Here is a 17,529-nt window from a genome sequence, read left to right on the forward strand (position 1 = left end):
AGTTGCTGTCCATATCCTACCCCCCCTCACACCCCTGATTGTAAATAATTCAATGTGATTATCTTGTGTGATGACTGTATATGATGATAGTATATATCTGATAGTATATATCAGTATCATGAATCAATTTAAGTGGACCCCGACTTAAACAAGTTGAAAAACTTATTCGGGTGTTACCATTTAGTGGTCAATTGTACGGAATATGTACTTCGCTGTGCAACCTACTAATAAAAGTCTCAATCAATCAATCAAAAAAAGAATCAGACCATTTGTCATTAACTGGTCTGATTATTCATGTTTGCTATTGAAGTAATTGAAAAGTAACAAAGTGTAATTTGGGATTTGTTCAGTCGTCAGGTAGTTTGTTAGTAACATAACCAACTTTACATGATATTACATTTATTTATTTTCACGTGAAAAAAAAACAACACTTATTTTTAAGGTGTGGGGGCTTTAATTTTGCCGTGGCGGTGCGCCATGATCAATTAGCGGTAAACCCAGACTTTTTAAATGTTTCATTAAATAATAAAATATTGACTCAACTCGAAAAAAAATCTTCTATTTCAATAAAGACATTTGAAAATAACACATTTCAAGAACTCGGTGTCAGCCAATCCGGGTCACGGCACCAAACAGCTGAATTAATTCGACCATTAGTCATGAAAAACAGAAATTGTATTCTACAAAGTCGTATGCAAAGGATACAGCACTGGTTTCAAAATAGCTAGTACAAAAAAAGATCTATTGTACAAAAGTTGTCCATAATTAAACTGTACAGTGTACAAGTACAAGTAGTAGGACAACTGAAGACAGCAAGCCTGTGAAGGGGCACACTGAACCATAACATCATCATCACTTCTTAAATATTAGCAGAAGTACAAATTGATGTGTTAGTACACAACTCAAAATATTAGTAAGAATTAATAATAAATATAAACTGTTGTGTGGATGTTGTTTTCCAGGATGTGTAACTAAGAAACATATATAAATGTTTGCTACTGAAGTAATTGAAAAGTAATTACAAGTGATTTGTGGTTTGTATAATCGTCAGGTAGTTAACAACAAAACAGAAAAAATTTAGTCGGATTTCATTGAACCTTTCAGGACATGTCAGAAATGGGCTAAGGAACAAGTGACTAGATTTATGTGTTTGGATTCAGCCTTCTTTTGAAGGATTCTTTACGACTGGGAGATTCGGCCCGGTGGAGTACTGCGGAGCACTTTCCTATATTACTGCTGCTGTTCTCACCAGCACACTTGTGTTTGTTAAGTTGGTATTTATAAGAGAATCTTTCATCACACACATTGCAACTCAACACTTTTTCCCTAGCGTGAATTTCCATGTGTTTTTTCAAACCCCGATTTTGACCAAATCTTGAATCGCACACTGAACACGAAAAAGGTTTTTCTCCAGTGTGTGTTCTTGTGTGTTCTATCAAACTGTACCCTCTTTTAAAACCTACGCCACAGATTGAACAGGAAAAAGGTTTTTCTACAGTGTGTATTCGCATGTGGATATTCAACTCATGACTTCGTACAAAACTTGAGTCACACACAGAACATGAAAAAGGTTTTTCTCCTGTGTGTCTTCTCATGTGAATAGTCAAAGTTTCTTTCCTTGAAAAACATACACCACAGATTGAACAGGAAAAAGGTTTCTCGCCTGTGTGCACTGTCATGTGTTTTTTCAAGTTTTGACTTTGTATAAAACTTGACTTACACACAGGACATGAGAAAGGTTTTTCTCCAGTGTGTGTTCTCATGTGGTTTTTCAAATTTTGCCTTTGAGCAAAACCTGAATCACACATGGAACACAAAAAAGGTTTCTCTGCAGCGTGTATTCTCATGTGGGTTTTTAAACTGCCCTTTCTAACAAAAGCTGCTCCACACACTGAACAGGAAAAAGGTTTCTCTTGAGTATGTATTCTTGCATGTTTTATCAGGTCTTCTTTTATACAGAATCTTTTACCGCACGCTGAGCATGGAAAATATTTCTCTCCAGTGTGATTTTTTATGCGTCTATTTAGAGACTTTTTGAGGCCAAAACTTTTCAAGTGAGTGTTGTCAGTGTGACATGTCTTATCATCTGTAGAGTCTTCATCATCAGTGTCAGGAGAGTGTGACGTTGTGTCCTCACTATCTGATAGTGGAGCTAAGAGCTGGTCTGCTTGTGATCCTCCACAGTGGTCTCCATCAGCTTCTGTTGTCATGTGTTGTGTTGAGCTGCTGCTTGGAGGCTCCGCCTCTCTCTTCTCCTCACTTTCACCTTTGACCTCACCATCTTCACTCTTCACAGGGACACCAGTCACTGGGAACTCCACCCGTCCGTCAATATGTTCTCCCTCCTGACTGATGCTGTGTTCTGCTGCTTCGTCTTTAATATGGGAGGGCCGTGGCTCCTCCTCTTCCTCTTTAACGTGTTGGAGTTGTGGTACCACTTCTGCCTCTTTAATGTGGGGGGGCTGTGGTTCCTCTTCTGGCTCATGGAGAAGATGATCTGCGGGACAGGAGAAGACAAACGCATGCTTTAGAAAAGTGAAGTTTTGCTCAGTCACATGAGACATTGTCCCGCACCAGCGTATAATCTCACAATCTTATCAGTTTCCCCTCACAGCAGTCAGGGTACTTCCAGCTGACACATGAAAACTTTCGGGTAAATGCTTTCCCAGACCATCGTCCAATTCACTTCATTTATATAAACACACCTTAAAAGTGATTCCTGCAACCCTTAAATTGTTGACAACATTTGTGAAAATGTGCTGTTTCATACACACACAGGAAATAATGTCCTACATGCCAGCCTCCATAGTACTAATGATGAGTTTAAAGGCCTACTGAAATGAAATGTTTTTATTTAAACGGGGATAGCAGATCCATTCTATGTGTCATACTTGATCATTTCGCGATATTGCCATATTTTTGCTGAAAGGATTTAGTAGAGAACATCGACGATAAATTTCCCAACTTTTGTTCGCTGATAAAAAAAGACTTGCCTGTACCGGAAGTAGCGTGACGTCACAGGTTGAAAGGCTCCTCACATTTCCCCATTGTTTACACCAGCAGCGAGAGCGTTTCGGACCGAGAAAGCGACGATTACCTCATTAATTTGAGCCAGGATGAAAGATTTGTGGATGAGGCACGTGAGAGTGAAGGACTAGAGTGCAGTGCAGGACGCATCTTTTTTCGCTCTGACCGTAACTTAGGTACAAGCTGGCTCATCGGATTCCACACTTTCTCCTTTTTCTATTGTGGATCACGGATTTGTATTTTAAACCACCTCGGATACTATATCCTCTTGAAAATGAGAGTCGAGAACGCCAAATGGACATTCACAGTGACTTTTATCTCCACGACAATACATCGGCAACGCACTTTAGCTACGGAGCTAACGTGATTGCATTGGGCTTAACTGCAGATAGAAACAAAAGAAATAAACCCCTGACTGGAAGGATAGACAGAAAATCAACAATACTATTAAACCATGGACCTGTAACTACACGGTTAATGCTTTCCAGTCTGGCGAAGCTTAACAATGCTGTTGCTAACGACGCCGTTGAAGCTAACTTAGCAATGGGACCTCACAGAGCTATGCTAAAAACATTAGCTATCCACCTACGCCAGCCAGCCCTCATCTGCTCATCAACACCCGTGCTCACCTGCGTTCCAGCGATCGACGAAGCGACGAAGGACTTCACCCGATCATCGATGCGGTCGGCGGCTAGCGTCGGATAGCGCGTCTGCTATCCAAGTTAAAGTCCTCCTGGTTGTGTTGCTGCAGCCAGCCGCTAATACACCGATCCCACCTACAACTTTCTTCTTTGCAGTCTCCATTGTTCATTAAACAAATTGCAAAAGATTCACCAACACAGATGTCCAGAATACTGTGGAATTTTGAGATGAAAACAGAGCTATTTGTATTGGATACAATGTGTCCGAATACTTCCGTTTCAACGATTGACGTCACGCGCATACGTCACCATACATAGACGTTTTCAACCGGAAGTTTAGCGGGAAATTTAAAATGTCACTTTATAAGTTAACCCGGCCGTATTGGCATGTGTTCCAATGTTAAGATTTCTTTATTGATGTATAAACTATCAGACTGCGTGGTCGCTAGTAGTGGCTTTCAGTAGGGCTTTAAGATTTTCATCTTAATCATTAGAGCAGGGGTGTCAAACGTACGCCCCGTGGGCCAGATCAGGCCTGAGAACAGGTTTTATCCGGCCAACGAGATGAGTTTGCCAAGTATGAAAATGAGCCAATTTTTTGAATGATAGAAACTGCTGTTCTAAAAATGTCCACTGGATGTCGCAATCACAATTCTATGTATCCCATGCTGCAAGAGCATGACTTCAGAGGGGTGAGATCTCCTGTGCTGGTATTGGTGTAAAGAGCCTTAACGGCCAGAACAATCTCATCTTGAATACCATAGAATGATAAACATGGCCTGTCTGTTGACAGAATCGAAGGCTTTCTTGAAGTAATGTAAGATCTTTCTTTCCGTTCCTAATTTCTTCCACTATCCTTCCCCAAAGATAGGATTTGCGAAAGCGTAGAACGTGGATCTACTTTGGGGACAAGTCTGTTTAGGAGCATCTTGTTGTATAACTTCGCCGCTATGGCAGTTAAGGAGATCACGCGATAATTGTCATGAGAGTAAGATTTCCCTTCTTTGGGACAGGTAGAGTGTACGAGGATAGCCAGAGAGGGTGCTTCATGGGAGGTATACACATGATTGCAAATCTCCAGAAGAAGCGGATGGAAGGTCTTATCTTTCCAGATCAGTGGGGGAATATTGTCAGGGCCAGGGGACTTCTTGCTGTTCAGTCCAGAGGTAGCTGTTTGAAGTTCGCTGATTGTGAGCGGAAACGTCTTGATGTTGAGATCGCTCGCAATTTGAATTATTGGGAGGTTCTGTGGGACGGGTGAAGATTCCCCGAGGAGCTTGTTAGTGGTTCAGCCAGCCTTCTTTGCGCTTTTGAGGGGATCCACCCTGTGCAGTGACAGAGGGCCTTTCTTTCCTGCCGGTAATGTCATTGTTTTCCAGGCTGCGCAGTGCTGCTGGGGTAGTTGGAGATGTTTTATGTTGTCAATTTTTCCTTGGATGTAATCGGCGGTTGCTTGGTCATAAGCGCATTGCAGGGAGATCTGTGCATCTGTCACCAGTTTTCTATTGGAAAGCGTGGGGGATTGATCGTACTTCTGATTAGCGGATAGCAAGTTAGTACGAGATGTCACAACAGACTTGTGGCTACTGATGGATTTCAGACTTGGCTTCTGTTTCCGAGGAAGAGTACCTAAAGCTACTTCCTGCACACAAGACAAAACAAGGTTATATTTGTCATTGGGCGGGATTTCCTCGTGACATAGCACTTGGAAGCGGTTGAAGACCTTGACTATGAAATGGTCAACGAGATCTTTATTTCCACTTGTGATTGCCCAGTCAATTTGATTCATCGGATTGACAGTGCCTTTCTTGGAGCAGCGAAGACTAAGGTTTATCTTGGCAGAGACGATTCTATGATCGGATTGCAGGGTGAAAAATGAAGAGTATGTTCGACAGTTTCTAACGCTATTGATTCATTGCTTGCTTATCAAGATATAGTCTAGCTGTGCACGATACCCAGTAGGGTATTGAAAAGTCCAAAATCTGTTAGTAGGATTCATAAAGCGGGTGTTTGTCACAGTAACATTGAATTCAATTGCCAGGTCAAGCAACTTCTCGCCGTTGCGGTTTGTGTTGGTGTTGTACGAGAACAGTGCTTCGTCAGTGCCAATTTTAGCATTAAAACCACTGCATAGAATGAGCATGTTGTGGGCAGGTATGTTATCCACAAGCGAACGAAAGTCTTGGTAGAATTCGTCAACTTCGTCTTCAGATCTTGCATTATGTGGACTGTAGCAACAAATAACGGAGGTCACAGGATTTGAGTGCAACTCAGTAATCAAGATTCGATTAGAGATCTTCTCAGCTTGGACTAGATTTGAGCTGGCTTTGGGGGATCTTAAAATGCCAACTCCGTTGATAGTGGCGTTAACATCGTTTTTGTAGGCTCGACATGTGATCATTTTGCAGCCCAGATGTTTGTGGTACTTTAGCTCATCACTGGGGTGGTGGAATCTATGCTCCTGGATACATATCATGTCAATGTTGCAGGCAATTGCACCATCAAGAAGTTATTCGATGCGACCTGGCTTGGACAGTGTGCAAGTGTTGAAGGTGCTGAGTATTACAGGCCTTCCGCACTTGACAAATGTAGTTTCAAGCCTTCTCCTTTTATCGGGCGCAACCCTTCCTGTGGGGTTTGGGGCTATGCCGTCATCCGTCCCAGTAGAGGGGACAAGGGTCGAGCTTGGAACCGGGTATGCACAGGCTTGAACCGTTGTGCTTGCCATCTTTTCAATAGCTAGATACGTGCTCGAGTCGCCACTCCTGGGCACGGTTTTTGGGGGGTTGTCTCCCCCAGCTATGCAAGGCAAGGGCGCTACACCTTAAGGAGAGAATCATATACTCCCGCATAGTAGTACTTACGCTGCTTATTAGTGGTAGATAATATAGAAAATGTGGATTGCTACGTTCATGCATTGATTGTCAAAGTAAATGTTGGTAATGTAACCTGTTACATTTCTACCCAAATAAATCATTTTGAGAATCTGTACATTTTTGTTGTACTTGTGACTGCAAGGGGACTCATTTTCTGGGCGCACATAAATATGATGAATTGATATGTATCCCCTTCGAACTTGTGTGCTTAAAGAAATGAGGGCAAATTCATAAGTTTTGTTGTAGATGATGCTACATATGGACAGAATAGAGCACATGATGTCAATACATCAGTTGAGGAAAATGAGTGAATTGCATTAAAGGCCTACTGAATTTTTTTTTTTTTATTTAAACGGGAATAGCAGATCCATTCTATGTGTCATACTTGATCATTTCGCGATATTGCCATAGTTTTGCTGAAAGGATTTAGTAGAGAAAATCGACGATAAAGTTCGCAACTTTTGCTCGCTGATAAAAAAAAAGCCTTGCCTGTACCGGAAGTAGCGTGACGTCACAGGAGCTAGTATTCCTCACAATTCCCCGTTGTTTAAAATGGAGCGAGAGAGATTCGGACCGAGAAAGTGATGATTACCCCATTAATTTGAGCGAGGATGAAAGATTCGTAGATGAGGAACGTTACAGTGAATGACTTGAGAGGCAGCAATGGACGTATCTTTTTTCGCTCTGACCATAACTTAGGTACAAGCTGGCTCATTGGATTCCACACTCTCCTTTTTCTATTGTAGATCACAGATTTGTATTTTAAACCACCTCGGATACTATATCCTCTTGAAAATGAGAGTCGAGAACGCGAAATGGACATTCAGTGCCTTTTATCTCCACGACAATACATCGGCGAAATGCTTTAGCTACGAGCTAACGTGATAGCATCTTGCTTTAACTGCATATAGAAACAAAAGAAATAAACCCCTGGCTGGAAGGATAGATAGAAAATCAACAATACTATTAAACCGTGGACATGTAAATACAAGGTTAATGCTTTCCAGGCTGGTGAAGGTTAACAATGCTGTGCTAACGACGCCATTGAAGCTAACTTAGCAACCGGACTGCACAGAGCTATGCTAAAAACATTAGCTCTCCACCTACGTCAGCCAGCCCTCATTTGCTCATCAACACCCGTGCTCACCTGCGTTCCAGCGATCGGCAGAAGGACGAAGGACTTCACCCGATGCGTTTGGCGGCCCGGAGACGTAGGAAGTCAAGGTGAGGTCGGCGGCTAGCGCGGCTAGCGCTCCAACAAAGTCCTCCTGGTTGTGTTGCTGTAGTCCGCTGCTAATACACTGATCCCACCTACAACTGTCTTCTTTGCAGCCTTCATTGTTCATTAAAAAAATTGCAAAAGATGTCCAGAATACTGTGGAATTATGAAATGAAAACAGAGCTTTTTGTATAGGATTCTACGGGGTACCATAACTTCCGTTACTCGGACTTCGTCACGCGCATACGTCATCATACCGCGATGTTTCAGCCGGATATTTCCCGGGAAGTTTTAAATGTCACTTTATAAGTTAACCCGGCCGTATTGGCATGTGTTGCAATGTTAAGATTTCATCATTGATATATAAACTATCAGACTGCGTGGTCGGTAGTAGTGGCTTTCAGTAGGCCTTTAACATCCTGTAATTTGATTTAGATATTTATTCAATTTTCTGCTCTATTAAAACATTAACACCAACGAGAGCATTTTAAAACTCTGCCAGACTCAAATCCATCTATTTGACTGGTGAACATTATCACAGCATTTATTCAGAAAGTATAAATAACGACAAATGAAGATAGAATACTATTAACCGCAACATGTCGTTGTGAAGTGAAGTGTGAAGTGAATTACATTTATGTAGCGCTTTTTCTTAAGTGACTCAAAGCGCTTTACATTGTGAAACCCAATATCTAAGTTACATTTAAACCAGTGTGGGCGGCACTGGGAGCAGGTGGGTAAAGTGTCTTGCCCAACGACACAACGGAAGTGACTAGAATGGCGGAAACGGGGATCGAACCTGCAACTCTCAAGTTGCTGGCACGGCCGCTCTACCAACCAAGCTATACCGCCCCATGGCGGTATATCTCGGTTGGTAGACACCGTGGTTTGTGCAGTCCTTTGAGACATTTGTGAATATCCATCAATCCATTTTCTACCGCTTGTCCCGTTCGGGGTCGCGGGAGGTGCTGGAGCCTATCTCAGCTGCATAATGGCGGTAGGCGGGGTACACCCTGGACAAGTCGCCACCTCATCTCATTGTAAATATGGGCTGTATAAATAAACTTTGATTGATTGATGTAACTGTAAAAAAAAAACATTATGATTTGTACATTTTCAGAATGTGTTGTGTTTATTTTAAAACAAAGAAAACCATCTGAAATTGTCTTTATTTTTAGGTTATTATGCCATGATTTTACCAGTCCTGCCCACTTGGGAATAGATTTTTCTCCATGAGGCCCCTGAGCTAAAACCAGTTTGACACCCCTGCTTTAGAGACAATGGAATCAATTTGAGGGCTGGAATAACAAGAGGCAAAAATCATGTGCCATCTCCGGGTTGGGGAGGAGATCTTGACCAAAGTGGAGGAGTTCAAGTACCTCGGAGTCTTGTTCACGAGTGAGGGAAGAGTGGATCGTGAGATCGACAGGCGGATCGGTGCGGCGTCTTCAGTAATGCGGACACTATCGATCCGTTGTGGTAAAGAAGGAGCTGAGCCGGAAGGCAAAGCTCTCAATTTACCGGTCGATCTACGTTCCCGTCCTCACCTATGGTCATGAGCTTTGGATTATGACCGAAAGGACAAGATCACGGGTACAAGCGGCCGAAATAAATTTGGGGGTCTCTCCCTTAGAGATAGGGTGAGAAGCTCTGACATCCGGGAGGAGCTCAAACTAAAGCCGCTGCTCCTCCACACGGAGAGGAGCCAGATGAGGTGGTTCGGGCATCTGGTCAGGATGCCACCCGAACGCTTCTCTAGGGAGGTGTTTCGGGCACGTCCGACCGGTAGGAGGCCACGGGGAAGACCCAGGAGACGTTGGGAAGACTATCTCTCATACTTGCCAACCTTGAGACCGCCAATATCGGGAGGTGGGGGGTAGGGGTGGGGCGTGGGGGGCTTGGTCCGGGGTGGGGTGGGGGGCGTGGTTGGGGGCGTGGTTATTTACAGCTAGAATTCACCAACTCGAGTATTTCATATATATATATATATATATATATATATATATATATATATATATATATATTTTATTTACATTAAAAAAAAAAAACTTGAATTTCAGTGGTCCTGTGGCTGTCCATTAGATGGCAGTATTGTCCTGTTTAACTTCTCCGTTCTTAATGAGTATATCATTTCGGCCACTGTGTTCAATGGAGAAGTCTGTTCTACAAAATTTACAGGCAACATACACCTTCCCCTTCAAACTGTCCTGGATGAACTGAAATTCTTGTTTCCATTCGTTTTGGAACTTGCAAGCGTATTTCTTCATCTTGCCCCCACGCAGTCTCAGGTCCGCATTGAGCTGGAGGGGGCGTGGCCTCCAGCTCCGGCTGAATACCGGGAGTTTGTCGGGAGAAAATCTCTGCCGGGAGGTTGTCGGGAGAGGCGCTGAATACCGGGATTCTCCCGCTAAAAACGGGGGGGGGGGGGGGGGTTGGCAAGTATGCTATCTCTCCCGGCTGGCCTGGGAACGCCTCGGGATCTCCCGGGAGGAGCTGGACGAAGTGGCTGGGGAGAGGGAAGTCTGGGCTTCCTGCATAGGCTGCTGCCCCTGCGACCCGACCTCGGATAAGCGGAAGAAATTGGATGGATGGATGTTTTCGGCCCTTTTTGTCAAAGAAAACTGTTTCTTTTTTATGGCAAACACACAAAATATGCAAAATCTTCCACAAAAAATATTTTTCAAAGTGGAATATTGGATGTGATGTAATCAGAGCCTTGGATAGCTCAATAATTCAAGAAAACATTGATTTTGATTCAATATTATGTTTTGAGCAGTGACAGTTTTAAAGAAAAAAAAACAGCTTTGTTTTATTAGTCAACATTGTAACTTTTTCTAAATTACATTTCACCTGTAAGCTTTTTTATTCTACTTGTGTTGTTTTTGTTTATTTTAATAGTATTTTCAGAATGTGCCGTGGGCCTTTAAAAAATTAGCTGCGGGCCGCAAATGGCCTCCGGGCCACACTTTTGACACCCCTGCTATAGATAATAAAAAGTTAAATCTGATAAGTCTATCAATAAAAAGCAGAGCCTTACGACTCATGCGCGTTTATCATAACGCACAGTCAGGATCTCTGCTTCAGTAAACAATGGCGGTGATGACGTCAGCGATGCGAGCGACACTTGCTAGCTTGTCAGCCACTTCTCCAAGAGACTCCTTTCGAACACTCCTCGCATATTAAGACTTCAAAAGGCACATATTCTCCCTGTTTGTTGACCTACAAAGTATGTTTTAGGGGTGGAGGAGTCCGGTCGGGTGCTGGTTAGCTTGAAGCTGACAGCTAGCCTGTCTCCATCCTGGAACAATGTGATACAGCAGGAGATAAAAGTGAAGTGGACTCACAAAGCCTAAAACAAGTCATTTACTGGAGACATGGCACAGGATGACGTTAAAAAGGCTGACTTTACACTCACCTTAGTGTTCACCATGAAGTCTTTCTTTTGAAAGTTGTCCCAGTTCAAACTGAGGCAGTATTTGTCATTGATAAAACTTCCGGCGAATCAAAATTTACCACCAATAAAAACGCAATAAACGGGGACAGAAATTTGATCCGGCAAATATAAACAAAACAGCACACCGGTGGAAAGCGATAATCGATCAAATTAAAAAAACCAGCAAACCGGGCGGTAAAAAATACAAATAAAATCAGGGTCCGGGGGACACACGGGCTTCTGGAATTGCGCGTCCTTTCTGATTTCAATGCGTTAAAAGACACAAAAAGTGCGTTAACGCCAACACTGTGAGTATATACTGTATATATGTACACAGCCAATCAGCTAGAGAACATTGAGTCTCTCCTGGAAAGAGATGCTTCGACAGAAGAGAAGTGGTCATCTCTCAGCGGATCACTCTACGAAGCCGCAGCCCAATCCATCGGATACAACAGGAACAAACATTAGGACTGCTTCGACGAAAACTCCACATATATCTCCACTTTCCTCACTAATACGCATATGGCCCATAAAGCCTCACTCAATAACCCAACCTCTGTTGCCCTTCAACACAACTGGCAGGTATGCAGGAGAGAGGTGCAATGTGTCCTGAGACTACTGCAAAACCAGTGGTGGGTGTCCAAGGCACAAGAAATACAGTCACATGCAGACAGATATGAAATGCATAATTTATATGATGCAATTAAATCCACCCCTGGCCCAAAAACCCAATACTGTCTTCCCCCTTTCGAACTGCTGATGAATCATCTCGTATTAGGGACCCAGCCCTAATCGCCTCGAGATGGGTGGAACATTTTGAGGCCTTGCTAAACCAGCAAGATGATTTAGCACTCCTAGCACATACACCAACATATGCAGGAGAAATCATGCACACTGGAAACAACAGCAGCTTCGCTTGGACTCAAAATCAACACATCAAAAACTAAGTTAATGCGTATCAACAACAAGAACAACTCCCCAATAAACATGGATCATAACCCGTTAGACGAGGTTGCCACCTTTACACACCTGGGAAGCATCACTGAAGTAGGAGTTGGGTTGGGCCCCTTAGTTCCAGTGAAAGGAACTTTGAATGCTCCAAGATACCAAAACATGTTGGACAATTCTATGGGATGGCACTTCAAGTTCATATGTGACCACCTACTCAGTGGCCTAGTGGTTAGAGTGTCCGCCCTGAGATCGGTAGGTTGTGAGTTCAAACCCCGGCCAGGTCATACCAAAGACTATAAAAATGGGACCCATTACCTCCATGCTTGGCACTCAGCATCAAGGGTTGGAATTGGGGGTTAAATCACCAAAAATGATTCCCGGGCGCGGCTACGCTGCTGCCCAATGCTCCCCTCACCTCCCAGGGGATGATCAAGGGGATGGGTCAAATGCAGAGGACAACTTTCACCACACCTAGTGTGTGTGTGACAATCATTGGTACTTTAACTTTAAGTTCATATGCGAGTAAAGGCAGGTGGCCAAATATTTTTGGCAATATCGTGTATTTCAGTTTTAGGAGTTAAATGGTGGAACAAGCTCAGTGATGAGTTAAAGACGTGTAGTTCTTTGTTAAGGTTTAAGAAAACCTTGAAAGGTGAAATAATTGAAAATGATAAAATATAGAAACAATTACTTTCATCCCATTGATTTTTCTTAACGTTGATGTTCCAGGCAATCTAATTTTCAGTGAATTCGGTCATTCTTTTTATTTTCTTTTTGTGTGTAAATGTGTATGATTGTTAGAGGCCTACTGAAAGCCACTACTACCGACCACGCAGTCTGATAGTTTATATATCAATGATGAAATCTTAACATTGCAACACATGCCAATACGGCCGGGTTAACTTATAAAGTGCAATTTTAAATTTCCCGCCACACTTCCGGTTAAAAACGTTTTATTATGCTGACGTATGCGTGTGACGTCACGAGGACAAGGGAAGTATTCGGAGCCCGGAGAATCCTATACAAAAAGCTCTGTTTTAATTTCATAATTCCACAGTATTCTGGACATCTGTGTTGGTGAATCTTTTGCAATTTGTTTAATGAACAATGGAGGCTGCAAAGAAGAACGTTGTAGGTGGGATCGATCGGTGTATTAGCGGCTGGCTATAGCAACACAACAAGGACTTAGCAGACGCCTAGCCGATGCTAGCCACCAAACCCACGGATGAAGTCCTTCGTCGCGCCGTCGATCGCTGGAACGCAGGTGAGCACGGCTGTTGATGAGCAGATGAGGGCTGGCTGCCGTAGGTGGAGCGCTAATGTTTTTATCATAGCTCTGTGAGGTCCGGTTGCTAAATTAGCCTTAGCGTCATTAGCCACAGCATTGTTAAGCTTTACCAGGCTGAGAATTATTAACCGTGTAGTTACATGTACATGGTTTAATAGTATTGTTGGTCTTCTGTCTATCCTTCCAGTCAGGGATTTATTTATTTTGTTTCTATCTTCATTTGAGAACGATGCTATCACGTTAGCTCAGTAGCTAAGTGTGTCACCGATGTATTGTCGTGGAGATAAAAGTCACTGTGAATGTCCATTTCGCGTGCTCGACTCTCATTTTCAAGAAGATATAGTATCCGAGGTGGTTTAAAATACAAATCCGTGATCCACAATAGAAAAAGGAGAGAGTGTGGAATCCAATGAGCCAGCTTGTACCTAAGTTACGGTCAGAGCGAAAAAAGATACGTCCTGCACTGCCTCTAGTTCTTCACTCTAACGTTCCTCATCCACAAATCTTTCATCCTCGCTCAAATTAATGGGGTAATCGTCGCTCCAAATCTCTCTCGCTCCATTGTAAACAAAGGAAAATTGTGAGGAATACTAGCTCCTGTGACGTCACGCTACTTCCGGTACAGGCAAGGCTTTTTTTTATCAGCGAGCAAAAGTTGCGAACTTTATCGTCGATTTTCTCTACTAAATCCTTTCAGCAAAAATATGGCAATATCGCGAAATGATCAAGTATGACACATAGAATGGATCTGCTATTCCCGTTTAAATTTTAAAAAATCATTTCAGTAGGCCTTTAAATATGTCTAATCTGTACTGTTAAACTGGTCACACAAAATGGTTGATTATATGACCGAAAAAAACCTATTTCATTCATTCATTCATTCAAGTTATACCAAATGTCACGTTCTTGTCAATAATCAAATGAAGTGAATTATATTTATATAGTGCTTTTCTCTAGTGACTCAAAGCGCTTTACATAGTGAAAGCCAATATCTAAGTTACATTTAAAGCAGTGTGGGTGGCACTGGGAGCAGGTGGGTAAAGTGTCTTGCCCAAGGACACAACGGCAGTGACTAGGATGGCGGAGGCGGGGATCGAACCTGGAACCCTTAAGTTGCTGGCCCAACTATAGAGTTAGTAAACATGTGAGAGTAAGAAGTCAACAAACCTGTTCTGTGTAACACAACTTGATGTTTCTTGAAAACAGCGTCCAGTAGTTGATAGTTCTCCTCTTTCGTTCTAGAAAGTTCCGCCTTGTATTCTGCTATCGTTCTTTCTAACGCTACAAATATTTCCTCGACGGCAGCAGTTAGTCGCTGATCCACCAACGCTCTCAACATTTGTAATGTAGACATTTTCACACAATCACAACACTTTACTCTCACACTTGATCTCTACTTAGCGATGTGTTGATAACTTCTGTCTTCTGTTAGCAGCTAACAAGCTAAGCTAACTAACGAGCGAAGCTAACTAGCGCGCTAAGCTACTCGTGCACCAAGACAATTGTATCCTTAAATAAAGAATCAAATAAGTATTTTATACGAAATAAATATTTACAAAGTGGAGAACAAATAATAAGACTGACTTGTCAGCGTCCTGCTTGTCACTACACGTCGACAAGATAGGTACCGGAAGACATGATCGGTCTGCGCTTGCGCGAAGATGACGTCATTTCCCGGACAGGCATTTTATTTTTTTCAGGCGGAGCTTCTGCTACGTCATGTTTTGTGATGTTTGTATGTTTTATTGGTGTTAGGTAAAAAAAAATAAAACAACTTACCTAGGAGTAAAAAGTAACAAGAATACAACAACAAACAAGGGATAGATTTAAAAAAGTTAATGTAAAGTGAGGCTATTAATGGTTTAAGATACTTTTTACTTACAAAAAGCTTTTGGTTCTTAACCTTGTTGGAGGTACCGAACCCCACCAGTTTCATACGCGCATTCACCGAACCCTTCTTTAGTGGAAAAAAATAAAAAAATAAAAAATAAAAAAAATTATATATATATATATATATATATATATATATATATATAAAATATCTATATAAAAAAAAGGAAAAAAAAAAAGATATATATATATATATACATTTATTTTATTTTTTTTCAAATTCAAAACAAAGTTATATGTTTTTTTTTTTACTGGTGCACAAAATGAAGCGTGCATGAACAAGAACTCACAACAAATGACTGCTACTAGGCACAGATCGCGCTCGGAACAATTGTATTAGACTTGTATCCAATAGGGAATAAATACTTCTGATTTTAAGTTTATGCATCGTGTCCTCTTTAAACATCTTCTGGCTCCAGATTAAACGAATATGACGACACTGTCTCAGCAGCAAACGTGAACGGCTGTCTCACCTATGCTGGATATGACTCTCTTGTAGGGAAATATCCGTCGAGAGACTTTGCAATTGATTGAGACTTTTATTAGTAGGTTGCACAGTGAAGTGCATATTCCGTACAATTGACCACTAAATGGTAACACCCGAATAAGTTTTTCAACTTGTTTAAGTCGGGGTCCACTTAAATTGATTCATGATACAGATATATACTATCATATATACTATCATCATAATACAGTCATCACACAAGATAATCACATTGAATTATTTACATTATTTACAATCAGGGGTGTGGAGGGGGCGGGGGGTAGGATATGGACAGCAAGTAGTGGACATATAGAGAGAGAGAGAGAAGAGAGAGAGAGAGAGAGAGAGAGAGAGAGAGAGAGAGAGAGAGAGAGAGAGAGAGAGAGAGAGAGAGAGAGAGAGAGAGAGAGACAGAGAGAGAGAGAGAGAGAGAGAGAGATCAGAAGGCATAAGAAAAAGTATCTGCATTTGATTGTTTACATTTGATTATTAGCAATCCGGGGAGGGTGTTAGTTTAGGGTTGTAGCTGCCTGGAGGTGAACTTTTAGTGCGGTTTTGAAGGAGGATAGAGATGCCCTTTCTTTTATACCTGTTGGGAGCGCATTCCACATTGATGTGGCATAGAAAGAGAATGAGTTAAGACCTTTGCTAGTTCGGAATCTGGGTTTAACGTGGTTAGTGGAGCTCCCCCTGGTGTTGTGGTTATGGCGGTCATTTACGTTAAGGAAGTAGTTTGACATGTACTTCGGTATCAGGGAGGTGTAGTGGATTTTATAGACTAGGCTCAGTGCAAGTTGTTTAACTCTGTCCTCCACCTTGAGCCAGCCCACTTTAGAGAAGTGGGTAGGAGTGAGGTGGGATCTGGGGTGGAGGTCTAGAAGTAACCTTACTAGCTTGTTCTGAGATGTTTGGAGTTTAGATTTGAGGGTTTTGGAGGTGCTAGGGTACCAGGAGGTGCATGCGTAATCGAAAAAGGGTTGAACGAGAGTTCCCGCCAGAATCCTCAAGGTGCTTTTGTTGACCAGAGAGGAGATTATGTAGAGAAATCTCGTTCGTTGGTTAAGCTTTTTGATTACCTTGGTTGCCATTTTATCACAGGAAAGGTTAGCCTCTAGAATGGAACCTAGGTAGGTGACCTCATCTTTCCTGGTGATAACAATGTCACCCACTTTTATGGTGAAGTCATTGACTTTCTTAAGGTTGATGTGGGACCCAAACAGGATGGATTCTGTTTTACCCAAGTGTATGGATAGCTTGTTGTCAGCGAGCCAGGTGCAAGTTCTACACAGCTCAGCACTGAGGATTTTCTCCACCTGTGACTTGTCCTTGCCGGATACCAGCAGGGCAGAGTCATCCGCAAACAAAAACAATTCACAGTCGCATGCCGATGACATGTCATTTATGTATATAAGGAACAGTAAAGGTCCCAATATACTGCCTTGGGGGACTCCACAGCTCACCGAGAGGGGGGGACACGGTGCCGTTCACCTCTACCACCTGCTCCCTCCCCTCCAAGTAAGATTGCATCCAGCTCCATGAGGTTTTGTTAAATCCGATTGCTCTGAGCTTATCCAACAGTATAGCGTGGTTAACGGTGTCAAAGGCCTTCTGAAGGTCCAGCATGACCATGCCGCAGTATTTGCCCGCGTCCACCTCATGTTTGATGTGGTCGTTCAGATAGAGAAGACATGTGTCAGTGGAGTGGTGCTCAAGTGAACAA

The 17,529-nt window shown here is 42.4% G+C and overlaps 1 protein-coding gene across 1 annotated transcript in view; it reads right to left on the reverse strand.

Moving 5' to 3' along the window:
• LOC133665295 (zinc finger protein OZF-like) overlaps positions 1 to 15,364 on the reverse strand; it is a 16,221-nt gene extending 857 nt beyond the window's left edge. Inside the window, exons 1-2 of the mRNA XM_062070553.1 lie at positions 14,603 to 15,364; positions 1 to 2,497 (exon numbers count right to left, since the gene is read on the reverse strand). The exon at positions 1 to 2,497 is cut by the window's left edge and continues 857 nt beyond it. Of these exons, the coding sequence (XP_061926537.1) occupies positions 1,143 to 2,497; positions 14,603 to 14,789 (1,542 nt within the window). The 5' untranslated portion in view covers positions 14,790 to 15,364 and the 3' untranslated portion in view covers positions 1 to 1,142. The remainder of the gene's footprint in view (positions 2,498 to 14,602) is intronic.
• Between the last annotated feature and the right edge of the window lie 2,165 nt (positions 15,365 to 17,529).

This window comes from Entelurus aequoreus, linkage group LG14 (assembly GCF_033978785.1).
Source record: "Entelurus aequoreus isolate RoL-2023_Sb linkage group LG14, RoL_Eaeq_v1.1, whole genome shotgun sequence".
Lineage (NCBI taxonomy): Eukaryota > Metazoa > Chordata > Actinopteri > Syngnathiformes > Syngnathidae > Entelurus > Entelurus aequoreus.